The following is a 14,429-nucleotide window of genomic DNA, read 5'->3' as shown; positions in this document are numbered from 1 at the left end:
GCGAGGGTGTTAGTGGATGAACTTAACTATATATGCATTTTAAATTTTATAATTCATGGTTTAATAGAGTTTAATTAGAGTTTTAATTAATGCGGTACTGTTTTATTGTTTATGGATTCTGTTACTGTTTTATTGAATGTATTTTGGGCAATATAATTGCAGACTGTTGTAAGCCGCCCTGAGTCCCTCCGGGTGAGAAGGGAGGGGGAAAAGTGATGTAAATAAATGTAAATAAAAACAAAGAATGCTCAAACTTCTGTACAGTGGCTCTTACTTCCCATGCCAGTAAGGTAATGTTCAAGATCCTGCAAGGCAGACTCCAGCAATACATGGAGCGAGAGTTGCCAGATGTACAAGCTGGGTTTAGAAAAGGCAGAGGAACAAGAGACCAAATTGCCAATATCCGCTGGATAATGGAGGAAGCCAGGGAGTTTCAGAAAAACATCTATTTCTGCTTTATCGACTATTCCAAAGCCTTTGAGTGTGTGGATCACAATAAACTGTGGCATGTTCTTGGTGGTATGGGGATACCAAGTCACCTTGTGTGTCTTCTGAGAAATCTGTATAAAGATTGGGAAAGGAGTGCGGCAGGGCTGCATACTTTCACCCTACCTATTCAACTAGTATGCAGAACACATCATGCAATGTGCGGGGCTTGACAAATCCAAGGCCGGAGTTAAAATTGCTGGAAGAAACATTAACAACCTTAGATATGCAGATGATACCACTCTGATGGCTGAAAGTGAGGAGGAACTGAGGAGCCTTATCACCAAGGTGAAAGAAGAAAGTGCAAAAGCCGGGCTGCATTTAAACATCAAGAAAACCAAGATCATGGCAACCAGACTGATTGATGACTGGCAAATAGAGGGAGAAAACTGTGAAGGCAGTGACAGACTTTATTTTTCCAGGTGCGAAGATCACTGCAGATGCATCAAGGTCAAATATAATTCATGACGGGATGAGGGACTGCTTTCTCTTGTATGGATGTTGCTTATCTCCAGTCCTTAATGTTGATTAAGGGGGAAGGGGTTCTACTTATTTTGGTGCAGACTACTGAAATCATGTTCTCATTCAAATTAGGAGTGTTGCCAGTGTTGGATGTCTCAAACATCAGCTGAAAACCTGTTTTCCAGGGATTTTCCTGTTCATTTTCCTAGTTGTTAACTTTTGTCATTTCCCCTGTTTTATAATGATTAACGAATAATTTTATGGACTTGACTTTTTATTGTTTTATTAGTAATCATTTAGCATCAGAGCAATGTCTGTAGTATAATTCTGTAGATGTGGAACTGCAAGATTATTCCACATTTATATCAGCTTGTATATGCAAAATACCCTGTTTATCAAGACAAAACAGTGTCATAAGTTAATAATTGCAGAGGGGATTTTTTTAAAGTATCCTACATGGTCATTACATTGATCAGAAAAGTAGATCACCTTTGTAAACAGTCCTGCACTCAGAGTAAATTCATAATAAGCTCTTAATGGTTACAATTATATGAATTGGACCAATTGATTTATTATTGTGTGAGCCTTCAACTTGTTTCTGATTTGTGGTATTCCTATACTAAATCTATCACAGGTTGCCTTGACAAGATGTGATGGGGGAGGGGGGGGAGGGGTTACCTTTGCCTTCCTTTGAGGTTGAAAGAATCTGATTTGCCCATTTGGCCAAGCAGGGATTCAAATCCTCATCTCCAAAGTCATAATTCTTTTTTATCATTAAAAATTTTCTAATATATTTTAAAAGAAAATATATACAGTAGAGTCTCACTTATCCAACATAAATGGGCCGGCAGAACGTTGGATAAGCAAAAATGTTGGATAATAAGGAGGGATTAAGGAAAAGCCTATTAAACATCAATTTATGTTATGATTTTACAAATTAAGCACCAAAACATCCTGTTTTACAACAAATCAACAGAAAAAGCAGTTCAGTACACGGTAACGTTATGTAGTAATTACTGTATTTATGAATTTAGCACCAAAACATTGCAGTGTGTTGAAAACATTGACTACAAAAACATTGACTACTAACACATTGACTGCAAATAAAGATAGAATTGCATAAGGTGAACTTGCAATAACAACATTGTCAAAAATTAAATCCATAAAGAGTTCAGTCCTTGCTGCCCAGAGAATCAGTTGTGGATCCAGGTGGGAGGCAGATTGCGTTGGATAATCCAGAACGTTGGATAAGCAAATGTTGGATAAGTGAGACTCTACAGTATATGAAGAAAAACAGAAGTAAATTTTACATCGTCTTTAAACTTTATTAACAATTGTCTCAGCATACCAAGAGGGTAGAGAAGAAAAATCTATGATCCTTCTTAATATTTCAATTTTTCAGTGTCCAGTAGAACACACAAGGCATACCATCCTTTCCTCTTTTTTTAAAGGAAATCGCATGTGAGCAGCAAGCTATAACTAGGGTACAAACTTGCTCAATCCAAGAGCTTTCCAATTAAATTTTGAACTGGAAATGTTCTGCTGCTTGGGATCTTAGAAATCTCATTTATTTATTAACATTAATTTTGTTTTGATATTATCTTTATTGGAAACTTTTATTGGAAACTTTTAATATATGTGACAGTTCATTAGTGTGCATTTTCTTTATTCTAATTATGATTTTGATATGATATTATCTGTGCAATCTTGTACAGTTTTACTCAGAAAGTGATAGCATGGAACACAAATGTTTTACTGCCTATTTAAATTTTAATCTAAGACTAAGAGGGTGGGGGAATTTAAAAGAAAAGAAGCAAACCCTGAAGAGCATTCAATAGCAGACATAAAAGGTGCATTTCAGGATGCTCAAAAATTGTTTGTTGGTAGAAAAGTCGGCATTTTCATTTGTCCAGTAAATGATTCAAGAGTTTTTGGTTATAAACTTCTAACATTTGATTCTGAGTAAAACCTTGAAGAAGGTTGTGAGAATACACATACTTAAAAATACTTTCAGCTTTTCTACCAATAAATAACTATATTTTTATCATCTTGAGAAATGCCTTTTGTTTTTTCTGAATTTTTTAAAACAGGCTGATATGAAAAAATATGTGCCCATACATATATGTGTTTCATACCAACTCTCACCTGAGAAAAATATAAAATAATACAATTGTTTTTTTTCCATTTTATTAAAACTATTCAGTTTGCCCAGTTAATTTGTATTGTGCTCCTTCATTATGGTATTACTGTTACAAGTTATTTGTAAAAGGAAAAAAAAGTCTCTACATAAAATTTAATGTGAATTGTGTTGAATTATGGTCGCTGCTGAATTATAGTGACTATTACAATTCATCACCTATTGCACTTGACTCACAATTGAAGTATGTTTGCTGTTAATCATGTAATGACTGGGTGATACTAATTTGTTGAAAGTAACCTTAAGTAAAAACTGATTATCACCAGTATGAAAGTATTTGACCATTTTAAACTTTGATTATTTTAGCAACTCTTGGTGCTGAACAACAGAAGAGTATCATACATGAGTAACCCTTTCAGATATCATATGTGAATTCATTATGGGGTCAGCAATTTTAGATATCAAGAGGAATGCCCTTAGTTTTTCTTGGAACTTACATGCCAGTAGAATGACTTGTCTCATTTCCTTTGTTAAAGTGATTGACAATGCTTGGATTCTTTAAATATTGTTTTGAATTAGTGCTTAGGCATGACACATGTCAATCTAATATGTTAACACCTTAAATATTCATTACTTGTTTTAAAATTGTACAATACATAGTTTTACAGAATATTTTGAAAATAGTGTGGTAATGTATCAGATCTAATCTGTGCAAATTTACTATAATATACATATAGGAAATGTATATACACATCATGTTTTGAAAGCTGGAAGCACATCAAGAGAAGGATATTCACTTCTTTATAGTATTACAGAACCTTCTGTTGCCAGAATCTTGTTGGTTCACTATGCTAGCAGTCACACAATAATAGTGATGACTTCAAGTGTTCCATTTCTTCAGGAATTTGATTAGTGTTGGGCAAATTTCTTTTGCTTTTATTTTTTATTCTTTAAGGGAAAATATGTTGAATGTTTGATGAACTGCTGTTGTGGGATGCATGAGATTTCTCCTCCACTGTAACCTTTCCTAAACAGAGAGAATGGCATTGTAGACAGTCTTCTACATTTATGGGTTTCCCTTTAGAAAATTTAATTATTCATGGATTAGATCAATTTGATCTCTGTAGGAATCACTAAATCCCTCAAGTGCAACTGTGTGGTCAAAAGACACCAGAAAGTGACCATAGCATCACACAGGAGGACCTTCATAGAGAGGTGTTTTCCTAGTTTAAAAATAATAACCTATTTTATTTGTGTTTTCCACTTTTGCATGTGTCCTGTGCCCCTAACACTGGAAGCCCTAACACCAGTAACTAGAATCTAACACTCTATAGTTCTAGAACTGGATTAAGGTCTAGTCACTGTTGAGGACAGGGAATTCTTTCATTGTTGACATTCAATAGAATGTTTTCTGTCATTGTCATTAAGTAAAGCTGCTGCTAGGACATGTTACAGAACAGGGATAGGAAATGTTGCCTTACTGTTAGACCTGAACACACATCACTAGCTGTATTAGCTAGGGTATATCAGAGAACTGAAGTTAAAAAACATTTTTTTAGTGACATAAGTTGCTACCTGTATTATAGAGGTAAAGAAAATGTAATATGAGAGAAGAGTTTAGGAAGATTTACCATAAAAAATATTGTATATACAATTGTATATACACCTCTTTTTATCTACTTGAATTCAGCATAACAAATCTATGTTGTACTTATCTAATATATTTTTCTTCTTTCATAGGAATCAAGCATGTGTAATATGATAAAAAAAGACTGAAGAAAGAAATGCTCTGTTGCAGAAGATTGTGGAATGATAAAAATATTGCTAAGACATTTTAAACAGTGTTTCTGGATTTTCTACATAAACACATATGCCTATTACTGCAGAGATGGATAAAAAAGGAACTTCAGATATTCCACAAATGTTTAATGGAAGAGTCATCCAAGATCCTTCGCACCTGTTTTGCATCATGTATTGTAGAGTGCTGTAAAGCTTTCTTGTTAAGCTGAATCTCTGCTCACTTTCAACAGATTAGACCTTATAAGCTAATAAAAAGGGAACTGCTGTCGATACTTGTATTGAACATGACTCATGGAGAAGAGCTTGTCTCTGAGATGCACCAGGATTCTGTTGTTCTAACTTACCTAGAGGGATTACTAATGCATCAAGCAGCAGGAGGCTCGGGTTCGATGGTTGACAAAAATCCTATTGGGCCTGTTGCAGAGGATCAAAATTGCAAGGTTTCTGGAAATACATCTCCCAGCTGTCAGAGAGATGGTCCAGTTCCTAACACAAATATATATCGAAGTTCTGGCATGCTGCATCACAAAAAGGCAAGGCTGCTACAATCTTCTGAAGACTGGAATGCTGCAAAGAGAAGACGGTTGTCTGATTCTATTGTGGATTTAAATGGGAAAAAAGAAGCTTTGTTAGCTGGCATGGTTGAAAATGTGCCCAAAGGCAAACAAGATAGCACATTACTAGCTTCTTTGCTTCAGTCATTCAGCTCTAGGCTGCAGAGTGTTGCTTTGTCACAACAGATTAGGCAGAGCCTAAAGGAGCAAGGATATTCCCTCAGCCATGATTCTCTGCAAGTTGAGAAAGACTTACGGTGCTATGGTGTTGCATCCAGTCACTTGAAGACACTACTGAAGAAGAGCAAAGCAAAAGATGAAAAGCTGGAGACAGGTCTACCTGAGGTAACAGCAAATGTGGTTAAAGATCGTTTTATAGAGTCTTCTCACACAGCACAGAGTAGTGGTCCAAAAGTGATGAATGAGTCACTGTCTTGTGCTGCAAGATTGCAAGCTGTTGCAAGCATGGTGGAAAAAAGGTCTAGCCCTGCTACATCTCCTAAACCCAGTGTGGCTTGTAGTCAGCTTGCTCTGCTTCTTTCAAGTGAAGCACACTTGCAGCAGTACTCCAGAGAACATGCTCTTAAAGCACAAAATGCAAGTCAGGTTGCAAGTGAGAGACTTGCTGCTATGGCAAGATTAAAAGAAAGTGTTCCAAAAGATGTTGGCCATTTCAAACTGTCAAAAGGAATGGAAAGCCACCTGAATGGACAGGTGAGATCTTCAACCAAATCAGTACCCAATAAAAGCAATATGACACATTTTCAGAGTTCTGTGGGGATAACCCATTCACCTCCCAGAAGCATAAGCTACAAAGGAACAATGGAAAAAAATCATTTCAAACCACCTACCAACAGTAGTTTACTTCTGCATCTCCTTAAAAATCACAATGCTACTAAGCAGGTTAAGGGATATGAACACAATGACAGATCAAGTGTTTTTGAGGAGGGTAGTACACCAACTACTGTTGATGAGTACTCTGACAACAATCCAAGTTTTACAGAAGATGACAGCAGTGATGATGAAAGTTCTCATTCTACTTGTCTTCCCATAGATTTATCTTTCAAACAGAAAAACAGTGCTTCAGATTCTGGGCCACCATCCTCTCTAGACAATTTAACACAATCCTTAATTCATAACTGGGATTCAAAAGTGCCGGGTCTAGAAAATACAGAAGAGAAAGATCCACCTAAAACTGCCAAACTAAATCCACATCAGAAAGTAACTTTACTTCAGCTATTACTTGGCCATAAAAATGAAGACACTATAGAGAAACTTCCAGAAACTGAAGGAATGTTAGTTACAACTGATGTGGCAAAATTTAATTTACCAGCAGGTAACAGAACTCCTGTGACTGACTGCATTAACACAAGTCGAAATACTCCAGTAAACACTCCCCCTTTGTTAGCTTCTACAAAAGCAGATTCACCCATCAACCTTTCACATCATTCTCCCTTATTGATCAAACATAATTCATCACCATACACTTGCATCATACAGCCTGAAAGAGTCATTAATCCAGCTTCTAAACACTTGATGGATCTCACGATCCAGAAGGAACTTCAAGGAAGTAAGCAGAACAGAAAAGAAACGCCGCAAGCGTCGTCATCTTTTAGTGCAAGTAAACTTCTGCAAAACTTAGCTCAATGTGGGATGCAGTCTTCAGTGTCTGTAGATGAGCAAAGGCAATCAAGCAAACAAGTAATGACTCTAAACACAGAGAAACCAATAGGTTTGATAGATGGACTAAATAGCTCCATGCTTACTAACACATCCAGTACATTTGAAGAAAACACAATAGTAAGCAACCAACCTCTACCAGCAGAACAAAAAATTCCTAGTTCAGAAATCCAGAATCTCCTTGAGAGGCGTACAGTCCTCCAATTGCTTCTAGGAACTTCCAACAAAGGTATGAGTGAAACAAAAGAGACTATGCTATCAAAAGAGGAGGGTTTACAAAACCCAACAGAAAAGACTTTGAATGAACAAATATTAACTGTAAAAGTAAAATCTGAACCTTCAGAGGAATTAAATGCCCTTCAGAATACAAATGCACAACAAACAAGGGGCAATGTTCATAAGAAAATTCATGGACTAGGTCGTTCATTAGAAAGAAACACACCTACTTCCCCAACATCAGAAGAACCTAGACCTAACCCTTTGTTACCTCAAGATTTTTCCTTTTCAAAAAATGGTTTATTGAGCCGACTGCTTCGACAGAATCAAGATAACTACTCTGTAGATGATGTAGACAGAAATCACAGAAACAATGAACAGACATCTGTGGACTCAAAAAGTCACAGCACCATCCCAAAGAAGAGAAAGCTTCATTGTGAACCCTGTGAGAGTCCTTTAAAAATAGTAAAATGTAACAGAAGTAATGTATCTGAAACTGCAGGCAATCATAAGTCTTCTCCAGATGTGATGTATGGGGCTGCTCTTAAACAGAAAGAATTGAAATTTAGCAGAACTGACCTTGAATTAAAATATTCTTCAGGTTATGGTTCAAATAATGAAAGTGAATCTAGAAGTTGGTCTAGAGAAAGCAAAGGGTTTAATGTGTTGAAACAACTCCTTCTGTCAGAAAACTGTGAAAAAGACATGTCTCAGCGTAGGAATAATTCAGCAGTGATTGATGGCAGAAAGAAAGCAAACAAAAACAATATAACAAATAATAACAAAGGTGAATCCAGTGTTTCTTCATTGCATACACTTGTGGGGAATCCTGGGCAACAAACCAATTGTCTGGATCACCAAGCATTTCAATATTCAGTTGCAGTGAAGAGTCCTGCCAGTTCTCCCTTCTCTGATCAACTGGGAGGCACGGTATCATCACACCCTGAATGTGACCAATATAGTGTTTGCCCTGTACCTAATGAAAGGGGGCCCATAAAATGGATCATCACAGATTCAGACAAGAATGAACATGGCAGAGATTCCCCAAGATTGACCAAAACTAATCCAATATTATATTATATGTTACAGAAGGGGGGGAGTTCTGTTAATATTCAGGAAGCACATAGCAAAGATTCTTGGAGTGAAACATCATTTACAGAAAATTCATCAGCTGCCACAATCAAGAGAGAACTATCACCTGTGGTAGAATGTAGAATGCCATTTCATGCGGTGAGACATGCATATAATAACCATTCAAGTAACAGGGTGTCACTTCAACACAATGTGAATGGAGATGTATATGGACTCTTAGAGAAAGTGTTAACGATTAAAAAAGAACCAGAGTAAATTATAGTCATATAATGTGTTTACAGGCAGGTTGGAATCTTTACTTTCAAAAACAATGTTGTATAAATCTAGCATGATTTGAGAAACGCATGGTATAAGTGAAACATGTTTTTGTTTGATGAACTTTGTGGCTAATATTTAAATACATGTTGCTTTCTTCTCCTTTTTGTACTTTTCTTTTTGGCTTTAAAGGAGAATTATCACAATTTTTCGTTAATTATATAACTTGTAACTGGAGATGTTGGTCTCTCTTGCACATAATTTTCCTGATGTAGTAACTGCTGCCAATATTCCTTCTACACTGGCCATAGTATCAAGAATCTGGCTAATGTGTTCAGCTTCAAGGTATGTTTCAAAATCATGCAAGTAAAGGGACAAAAACCTCCTAATGTGTCATGTGTATGGCTGTTAAACATGGCAGAAAATTGAACCATCTAGGCAGAATTCTTTAAATTATTTGATTGATATAGGAATATTTATAGAGGCAGAAGCAACTACATTGGGAAATTGCATCTAAAGAGGATCTTATTTGGAACTACTGGTATTACGCATGTAATGCAATGTAATATCCAGCCTACACTGGTATTTTGCACCATTGTATCCTGCTATGTAATATATTTTCCTTTTTAAAAAAATCTGGGCACTGGGGCAGTATAATTTTGTGCTTTTCAAAATTTTATGAAATGTGAAGAATTTTTTTACAGATACATAAATGGATCACTTAGACCAAGACATTTGTTTATTGTATTTGTAATCTCCATTAGTGTCAACTAGAGAAGTGGACAGAAATGAAATTTATAGTGCTTCCAAATGGCTTTTAATTATGTTTTGATATCTGAGAGAACCACAAGTAGAATCTCTTTTCTCTAGTTGCATTTGGAGGATGCCTTCCCTAGATACTCACTTGGAATAAAAACTAGGTGATGACTTTACATTTTTTTTATAATACTGGGTTTCCAAAATGCTGTCAGTTTTTAAAAAGTTTTATTATCCACATTTATGCGTTGGTTCAAGTAAACACAGCAAGGTCATCTCATGAGATTAATACAGGAAGATAGAATTTTCCAGAACTACTGCTGATTTATGTTAAGAAAGAGAAAAAATAATAATAGAAGAATAGTCATTTCTCATCAATCCATGCATGTTTAAAATATGAGCACTAATAAAGAATGGAACATTATTTATGTTGCTGATCTGTCGATGTAATTGTAAAAACATCAGTTAATCTGTAAACTGTTCGCTTATTAATTTATTAGCCTTTACCATACCAGACTTAAAAAGAGTGGTATAAATTGAAAAAGTGGAATGAATCAAATGACAGCTTTAAAACTGGAATGCATTTAATAACAATATAGTTATTAGTTGTGTCATGCACCTCTCTCTCTCTCTCTGTTTATCACTGGACACATGCATTTACTTTTCACACCATTGACTTGGCTTTTCATAGACAAATAGACTTTTTTAGCATTCTACCAAGAAATTTTTGCTACTCTTGCTCAAATTACCATGCCACCTTCAAAATACAAATGATCTTTCTGAGTACAATACTTTGCATTTGCTTTGAGTTCTATTTTAAGTAAAGTTCTATCTACTGCAATAACTTGAAACATGTAGCATTCTGATTCAGAATTATCAACTCTGTTGAACTCTGAACATTCAGAAGTTGTGATAGTTAATTGTAAATGAGAAGGGCTAAATTTGGTGGTAGCAGTGAAACTACCTACCCCCTACATCACCTTAAAACTAGCTCAGACCTACTGAACTAAGGAGGAAAAGATTTCCCTTGCCAATCCACTGGATCCTGCTCTTAAGACAGAGGAACACTATCATTTTTCTTTTTCTGTATAATTTTCCTGGAGACATAGAGATCTCATTCAGAAGTTGTCTCAAGTCAAAGTTGACTTGGCGACAGTTAACAATATAGTGGATGGCACTAAGTCTCAGTTTCTGAGCTCAATATATGTCCTTTGTACTGAGCAATTTATTCTAATCTTACCCAAGTCTTCCATTGATGTTTAGCATTTTTGAGAAACCATAAAAGGCCAGTACAACCCATCTCATGGAGAGATTTAATGATAGGGAAAGCAGATTATCACTAACAAGAAGGGCCTTTCTCGCCCCAGCAAAGCTGGGGTGAGGGAGGAATTTGCCGCCTCCACCACTGAAGAGACTTTTTGAAAGTAGTCCCTCTGGGACTACTTTCGGAGGGGAGGCTGGAGCCAGGTGAGGCCCACTGCCCTCCTCAGTCTTGAAAAATTATGAAGGAGATGCATATTTTAATTAAATATAATTTTAACTTCCATTATGAGTCAGGTTTCAGTTGTATCTCATTTGAGATACAGCTCAATAAACCTTTTTGGAATAAAATTCCACTTAATTATGTAAGACTTAATTTTGAGTAATTACATATAAGATTTGTGCTGTTCAAGTATTTATTTTAGCTTTTAGAAATAGCCAATGACAACTCAGATGTCATTAATTCAAATGATTTCAGAATTTTCTTAATGATGTTGAATCCCTTTTTTGCCTCACATTAACCGCTAGAGAAGGGTATACTTGTTCCATTATAAAGTTGCCTACAAAATATTGTTTTGTTATTTTAGTAGTAGTAGTATTCAAATAATTTATGTGTGTATGGGTGGGTGTTGTGAACCAGAAACTGTGAAATTGTAACCTATGGAAAGGACCATGCTTCAATCTTTATATAAAAAATCTAGTAAAATTTGGCATAAATATTGCTTAAAACCTCGTGTATTGCAATCCATAGTCATTCCACTCCTGTACTTCTGCATGTGTTAATGTCACAACAAATCTTTGTTACTTTACACAGTTTAAACATAATCATACAGTGTGCATTTCTGTACTTTAAACATAAAAATGGTCCAGAGGATTGTAGTCCATTTATCAAAGAAAGCAAGGAGAAACTCCCATTATTAATATGATCATACATATTCCATTAGATGTTCTCTAGACAAATATTTAAGTGCTTACTGACAAAACAGTATTGTTCCACATAAGCAATCATTTTTATAGTACCAGAGGTTGGTGTGTCCCATTCTAAATGTTACCTTCATTGACATAATCAAAATTCTCAAAATTGGGTAGTAAATAAGATTTTAATCAAAAAGTTTTACATATATCTCAGTCAGCTGCCTTACCCACGTGGCCAGTAAAAGCCAGCCATGCAACAAAGGGTAAGCCAAGCACTGCAGTAGCTTGTTTGCAATCATCGTACACAGCTCTGAATATGAAGCATGCACTATTATCTCACTTCAACTGTTCCAGCTCCATCCTATGTTATCCTGGGATTTGCAGATTAGAAAGTAGTATTTCAAATTCTAGTGCCTCCAAAAACTATAGCTTCCAGGATTCCATAGAATGCAACCATAGTAGGTAAAATGGAATAATAATGTGAATTGATAAATCATCCAAGTAACATGTGCTACAGAATCAAAGTATACATGATAACATGTCCCTTTAGTTAAACCTAGATTTGCTTCAATATAGTCACCACCAGTTTCTCCCAAGTTTTCTCCTTTTCGCCTGTGCATTAAAGTCATCTTAGAAGGAGAGAAATACTAAGCAACGGACTTCAGAAGAAAGTGAGCTGATGAACTAGGGATTTCCCCCCACATTTCTTCTGTTTATATCAAGATTTGTTATATTTTCTGGTTTTTATGTGACTGTCTCAGGTAACTTGAGTCAGAATTTGACAATAAGATTTATAGAAAAAAGCAGTTTACATTGTGATCTAAAAGAGGAGTAACATGGATCTTGGGATAGAGAACAACATTTCTATCTCATTTTTCTGCCATTTTATAAAAGCATACACTAGAACTTCAGAATAAAATTTAAATTTAGGACCATGTAATAAACTAGTGGAGATTACTTAAACCTACATTCGGATTCACAGAAAATACACCCTATTGAGCACAATGGGTCTTATGTCTATCTACATAGTTAGTTATGCACTGGATGGGGCTGCACACCTGGAAACCTATGCATACTTTCTGAGACTAAATGCTTTTGAATTCACTGGAATTTCTTCTGAGTAAATGTGTTTAGGATTATTCTAAAATATCGGTCCATTTTTGAAGATAGAAACAATAGTTTGAATGGAAAATCAGCCATGTGTTTACTTCTTAAACAGTATATATTTTTTAAAAAATCTAGATTATAAAGTGTTTAATTTACATTTTTTCCAAGATACATTCTTTTATTTTCCCCACCACACATCAATCAAATGTGATAATGCTATCATGTATGACAGCAAAATATTGCCAGTTTAGTTTCTACTGCATTTTAGTAGAATGAACTGGTTAGTTATATTTTATATATACTTTATATATATGTAAAGTATGTATGTATGTATATGTATACATTTGTAAATATGTAGACTTGTTACACATACATGTCAAAATTGGTTTTTAAAAAAAGTGATGTAAATAGTGGTTTCTTTAATGAAAAGTACCTATTTTGTATTCTATATAATGCAAAAGATTAAACCTTTTACTCTTTTTGTTATGTATATTCTATGTATTAAATGTAAATATGATCACATAGGTTTAAATTTTTGCATGTATGTATACAGTTGCAAGTCTGGAAGAATGTATAAAAACATTTTATTTAAAATTGTAATTACTTGCTGCATGAAAAATGCATGGGGGACCCTGTGCATCTCTGCAATGGCAAAAATGTCTTAAGTCAAACAAAATGTTTATCAAACACAACTGTTTCTGGACATGACTTCTGCTGTGGTATTTTAGCTTTGTGAAAGAATGTGCTTCAAATGAAAGGGTCTGGGGAAAAAACAGCTTTTTTAAAAAAACAAACAAACATAAAGAGCACCTCCCTTCTGCCAGCCACAAACATCATTAACTTTTTGATTCCATTTCAAACTGCTGAGATCTGTTATAGTTTTGTCAGTGTAATATCAGTTTTCATTGCCATAAAGAAGAATTCTGGGGTTTATGCAATCTTTTTTGTTGTGGAGTTTTCACTAATTTAATGGCTCTCATTTTTATTAGAAAATGATTTATTCATGTGATGTCATAATACTGTACATACTGCAGTGTGAAGGTTTTTTTTTTATTCTTTCAGTGTTTACTTCCTGCAGAAAATTTGAATAAATGAGAAAAATGCATTGAATGAGTAGTTTTAATCTGTTTATTGTACAACTTTCTATTTGCGGTGCAAATGCTATCTTTATCCGAGATCCCATTGGTTGTGACAGATCCTCCAGCAATCTTATAAAAGCACTTTCTATCTATGGTTAATATGAATACATAGAGTTGAGTAGCTCTATGCAGTGTGCCGAAGAATCAAGAGCACACAAACAACTCTTATGTCCTTCTATATATAATCAAATTGAGTCTACAGATTGTCTGACTTGGACCTGAATCAATGTTTATTTAGCAATGTGATTCTTTAATTGCAACCTTGTGATGTGTTCACTGGAGGTGATCTGCTTCGTAGAAGGGCGTGGGGAACCCGGCACCCCATGCTTCGCATTGCCTGGCTCCAGCTGAGGGTGTTTGGATGGGGAGAAGCATGAGCATGCATGGAGCGTGTAGCTTCCCCCTATGGATTGTAATGGCAACACGGGAACTCTCCATGCAGCGGCTCCACCCTCCTTCACTCATGGAGCTGTGCCGGTGTCATCTGATGGGAGCCGGCTAGGTCGATGGCACATGCAGCCAAATGTAGCTCTGTGTGAAGGGGTTGTTGGTGGCTGATCTTCCTTTCTC

General features: G+C 35.6%; 1 protein-coding gene across 7 annotated transcripts in view; it reads left to right on the top strand.

The window, feature by feature from the left end:
- nrip1 (nuclear receptor interacting protein 1) overlaps positions 1 to 13,825 on the top strand; it is a 118,831-nt gene extending 105,006 nt beyond the window's left edge. For 6 of the 7 annotated variants that reach the window (XM_008115691.3, XM_008115689.3, XM_062974994.1 and 3 more), the window contains one exon: positions 4,826 to 13,825. In XM_008115691.3, the coding sequence (XP_008113898.2) occupies positions 5,170 to 8,682 (3,513 nt within the window). In that variant the 5' untranslated portion in view covers positions 4,826 to 5,169 and the 3' untranslated portion in view covers positions 8,683 to 13,825. Of the gene's footprint in view, positions 1 to 3,795; positions 4,674 to 4,825 lie in introns of those variants that run through there. The other variant, XM_062974995.1, reaches the window with a different exon arrangement.
- The last annotated feature ends 604 nt before the right edge of the window (positions 13,826 to 14,429 follow it).

Source organism: Anolis carolinensis, chromosome 3 (assembly GCF_035594765.1).
Source record: "Anolis carolinensis isolate JA03-04 chromosome 3, rAnoCar3.1.pri, whole genome shotgun sequence".
Lineage (NCBI taxonomy): Eukaryota > Metazoa > Chordata > Lepidosauria > Squamata > Dactyloidae > Anolis > Anolis carolinensis.
Note: the sequence above shows the minus strand (reverse complement) of the source record. Positions and strands in the feature narration are given on the sequence as shown.